The 5,540-nt window shown below is 31.6% G+C and overlaps 1 protein-coding gene across 1 annotated transcript in view; it reads left to right on the forward strand.

The window, feature by feature from the left end:
- Positions 1–846: 846 nt before the first annotated feature.
- Positions 847–5,540, forward strand: part of LOC105627620 — a 115,717-nt gene continuing 111,023 nt past the window's right edge. The window contains exon 1 of the mRNA XM_012208897.1: positions 847–971. Coding sequence (XP_012064287.1) covers positions 847–971 — 125 coding nt within the window. The remainder of the gene's footprint in view (positions 972–5,540) is intronic.

Genomic DNA, 5,540 nt, shown 5'->3' on the forward strand with positions numbered 1-5,540 from the left:
GTTCGTGGCGTTTTTTTAATCTAACGGGAAAAACGCCACGAACTTTTTCCCACACTTAATATATTATATATATAATATTCCTTATTTCAAATACAATTAGAAATATTAAGTTTTTTAGAAAAGGAGGAAAACCATTTTTCAATTTTATAAAAAATTATTGACTAATCAAATAATATTAGCAAAAAAAATGTTCTTAAAAACATGATCAAAATATTATTTTTGTTATTTTCGTTTTATATTCCTAAAAAATCATCCTTTTTGAGTTGATAATTTGATATCCTGAAAAATTATAATGAATTTAGAATAATTCATCAAAAGTGATATAACTTGAAATATCATCAACAGTTTATAATTATCTTAATTAACTAAATTGATTAAATTCAAAATAAAACAATTTCTTCTTCAACTTCGATCACCAAACTTGTCTTATCTCTAAATATTCTGTATAAAAGACCCTCCTTTTTACAAAAGCGATTCAACTCAAAATGTGTCATTCTTGAAAAGTATGATCTCTTTGAAAATCTTAAGAACTATATAAATGTTATTTGATGGATTGTGAAATTAATTAAATTAGCTTGCTTTTGATGGTTGATAGAGCAATCTTTACTTAACTCGTGATAATAACTCATATTTTTAAAATTGTGTTACTTTTGAAGTAAGAGATATTATTTATATTCATTAAATTAAAAAAATTACTTAACACATTTCATTTTTTTTGTGGACAATTCATTTATTGAATTGATTGATGTCTATCTAAAACTTTATCAAGTATAACGTCACTTCTTTCAACTATAAACTTCATACACTACATTACTCAATTAGCTTTTATCGAACATTTATGAAACCATGAAGCCACAAGAAACTACTATGATTAATGAGAGAAATATAATTGTTTTCAGGTCGTTACTGGTGATCTCCGCTGCACTATGCGCGATGTGCAGCCGTGCTGACTTCTTCAGCGGAAAGGGTGAGTTTCATGAAGTTGATTTCAGCGCTAATGGACCCACGACTCTCGTGGGGATTTCGTAACCATTTGTACGTCCCTGTCCTTTCGGTTGTCTCATTCACTGACGATCTCCGCTGTAATATTCTCTCTAGGGATTCCTTCCCAAGCGAGTACCTCACGCGAATATTTAGCAGCTTTTTTACTCGGCTGCGCTATTTCCGCGCTCGCGGCAATGATTCGCCTTACGTGACTGGTGGTGATTTATTACTACGTTAAGTACGGAATGTATTTAGTCAAGCGGTGAATAATGATATCGGGCGATAAGAACAGCGAACAAATTGTCGTGGATATGCATCAATCTATATGCATATGTTGCGTCTAAAGTGTCGGACGTGATGATTTTAATTATATATTATAAATCACAATGTTATCGAACACACATCGCTCCCTTACTTTGAAAGCGATACGGTTCAAAAAATTAAATTTTTCAGAAAGAGAGACAAACCGTTATTTAACTTGACAGAAAATTATTATATTGTAAATTATTAATTAAATAATGCCAGCAAAAAGATTGTATTCTTAACATAATTAAATGTCATTTTTTAATAAATGTTTCACAATATTAAAAAAAAATTGCCCTTTTCAAGTTGGGACGAGATAAGAAAACGATATATTTATGTACAACATTACTTATTAATAAGTATCAAATGTGAATAGTAAATTAAAATTAGTTCGAGTAAATTCTTTTTTTATCAAGTGTCATAAATACTTTATAGGAATTATACTCAATTCTATACATTTTGAAAAGATATTATTTATCATTCTCTCTCCAAATAACTTCCACGTTGCAATAACTTTTTATAACTTTGTATGCATTTCGAGCGCGTGATACTTCTTTTTAGGAGTAAATTGAAAAAGTAAATGGAAATAGTGAATTGGACAATTTATGTTGATAAACGTAATTCTGTTGACTGTAACGATCGAGTGATTTGTTTTTAACCTTTGCAATGCCCACTATTCGTTTCCGTTTCTCTTAGTTCGCACTGAAAGCAATCGATTCTATTCTTTTTGGAAAAAGATTCAATTGCATGAATTACATACACGAAATTTCTAAGCTTTTTATCAATCTGAAAATTTACTTTATAACGTTATTATACGCAATGTATAAAAAGAGCTGCAATTGATTCTCTATTATTAACATTTCTTTCTCGTTAAAGTTTAATGTTCATAAAATTATAATGGTTAGGTATTACTATTATTAAAATATCATTTTAAATATTACTATTATTATTATATCGCTATCAATAACTGATTAATTATTTGACGTACATAAATGGCTTTTGTATCGGGTTCGGGAAAATACTTTGGAGTTGAAAAATGCAATACAGTTTACAATCCGACCTACATTTCTCACGAGTTTGACATATTAAATTGCTTTCTTATGCTAATGCTCATTGTATTTAGAACGGAGATCTTATATATAGATTAAATTGATTGAGTTGTTTTCCGATATATATTTAATAACTTATACAGAAAGAATAGTTTCGCTAAAGTATCTAAAAATTTATTTACAGATACAAATTTGAAAATAATTTTGTTGAATTAATTATTAAAATAATTATGTAGGACGTCCAAGCTGGTTGTTAAAATGTCAAAACTTTTTGCAGCATTGTCCATCATGCTCGAATTTCCTACATTATTATTTTGATAGTCCAACAAAATTACTTTCAGATCTGTATCTATCTAAACTTTTAGAAATTTCAACAAAATCATTCTTTTTATTTCTAATAATACATATTTGATCAAATTTTATCTAGATGTAACTGACGAATTTTGTAATGTACCGTTCGCATCATCGAAATTCTTAATACTCAAAGCGGATTCTGCGCTTTCGTCACGTCTCACTCTAATCTGCCAGTTTTATAAGGATACCTCGACGATTCCTGAGGGAATCTGAGGGATTTTTCACTTCCCCTTCCTGACAAGAGAACCGCCAGTTGCTCACCTCCGCAGTAGTAAAGCCGACGTATGGTCCGACATGCCGCAATCCCGTAATCTCGCGTGGTGTTCTCGCATTCCTTAGAACTGCTCCAATTTATCTATTTACTTCTATCTACTCTTACATGTGACAAGCCAAAATTTTAGATAACAAAATACATTTTTAATTTGATTAGTAAATAAATCCGAGTACGAAACCACATGACAAAAATATATAAATTATATTTGTTATTAAAAGTATAGCGATCTAGCCTTCATGTAATAATACAATAATTCATAAAAGTAGTGTGTCTTTTAGTTATGAAATCCTCATCGACGTCGCCGCGAGAAACGTTAAGAAGCGTCAGATGAATCATCCGAGTCTCGGGGACGAGTTAATAAAGTAGTGTCTTTGAGCATAATTAGTCTACTGTCTTCTTTTGAAATGCGACGATTATTATTATCGCGTCTTTCGTCCTCGTTTCTTTCACAAGGATCTCATAACCCGCGGCGTCGTTCTGCAAACGCAAAGAAAATTTAATCTAGCACCGACGGTTTTGATTAAGAATAATAAAACGACAGGAACGACGCTACCACTTTGCCTCGTCGTAATAAGAACGAATTAACACAAGATTTTAGTTTGCGTTTACTCTTGCGTGATATATTAAAAAGTTACTTATTCACATCGCATTCCCTGCGAAAGTCACTCGTGTGTTTCTTCCCTTAGTACTTTTTCGCGCTCGCTTAAAGAGCAACAATTACGATCTCTGCGAGTTACTATCGAAGAATCAGTCTGTAATGGGGAGGGGGGGAGGGGAGAGGAGGAGGAGAGGGGGAGGTTCCATGCTTCGCTTATCAGAAACGAATGCAAGGGGGCTGCAAAGGGTGGCGATAGTAAGAGGGGAGGGCCAGTGGCATAGGATAGAGAAAGAGGCGGCCCTGGGACGAATAGCTCCCGCAGGATACGAGATAACGCTGCTCATCCCCGCAGCCTCATTTGTATCCACCCCATTCCGTTTCCCGCGGAAACCACTACTTTTTACATCTACCTCGTCAATATTTAACGGCCGCTCGTCGATCAATGCGATTGCGCGGCGATGTAGAAATGAGAATTTTTCGGGCCGCCTTCCGCCACGTTCTTATGGATCACCCTCGTAAGTTCTTCTCGAAGGAATCTATCGTCGGTCTGGATGATTCGCGAATTTCTGCATTGTATGGTTCAAGAGATCGCACGAAGCAGAATTGTCGAACGCTGTTGACCGTTTACATCAGTTAAATTGCAGGAAGAATAAAAAAAAAATATAACAACTATTTCGCGTTCTTTTTTACGATACTTTTTTTAGAAATGAATTTTCCTGTTTGAAGGAATTTTTATGCGTAATATATAAAGTACATAAAGTTCTTGCAATTTTTAAAAAATGTATGTATTAATATAAAAGAAACGATGTAGACATTTAAAGTCTACAAATCAAATTACCTTTCGAAGTATTTATTTTTCGAATCTACAATATTACTTTTTGCCATCTATCACAGCATATGGGTGCGGTGAAGGAAAGTTGCACAGCGCGATTTATCGTTCACATTAAAAAATCATCACTTTTAAATCTTTTAAACCAATCTCTTGGCACGTTCTTTTCAACACAATATTGTTTCCATAAGTTTCGCAAATTATTCTGGTTGTTTCAGTGGTGGTTTTTACCGTAATAAAAATGGTGAAATGTACAAATGAAGAATATGTATCTTTTGAGCGTTCATTTTCATGAAATTAAAAATGTAATTAATTGTCCAACCACAAATTCTTATTATTTTAAAATGCTTTCAAAATGCAAGTTAGTTGACTTTACTAATGAAAAAATAATTTAGCGCAGAAATTTAAATGCATCATTATTATCGGTATTTAAAGTTGATCGCGGGAACTTATTTATACACCTATACATAATGTGACAATAAACTTCGGTGAATCTTACGACAATAAAAATAAACATCACTTAATTAATATATAATGTTCTTTATTGTCCTTCAAAGTAATTCCCTTTAGAGACAATATGTTTCTAACAATGTTCGTATTTACGGAAACTATGAAGTCATCTTTGGATATCGCCTTAAGTCTTGTTGTTAGACAGTTCCAAGTAGGACACAGAAATCATATCATAATATCATAAGAGCATCATCATGACCTTATTTGTTATAAGTTCATTTTTTATATCAAATGACATCCTATGATTATGACTTTCTATTATTATGACTTTATTATGACTCTGTTCTACTTGGGGTTTTGAATTAATTTAGCTAATTCATAAATAATCGTCAAAATTATCAGAATTTAAAATGAGTGCTTAAAAGAAATGTGCTTAAAAAAGCACAACTAAAAAAAGTTCATAATTTAAGGATATTGAAACGAAAATGACATTTAATCATATCAATATATTCTTTTTATCGATATTATTCGATTAATCAATAATTTTTTTTTCAAAAAAAGTTGTTTTCCTTTTTGCTGGAAAACTTAATTTTTGAGATATTCCACTTTTAATGGAAGGAAGAGAAGTGGAGTTTAAAAATATAAAATAAATATATCAATATTTAATATATCAATTATAATATATCAATATTTAATATA

The sequence above is a fragment of the Atta cephalotes genome, assembly GCF_000143395.1.
Source record: "Atta cephalotes unplaced genomic scaffold scaffold00009, whole genome shotgun sequence".
Lineage (NCBI taxonomy): Eukaryota > Metazoa > Arthropoda > Insecta > Hymenoptera > Formicidae > Atta > Atta cephalotes.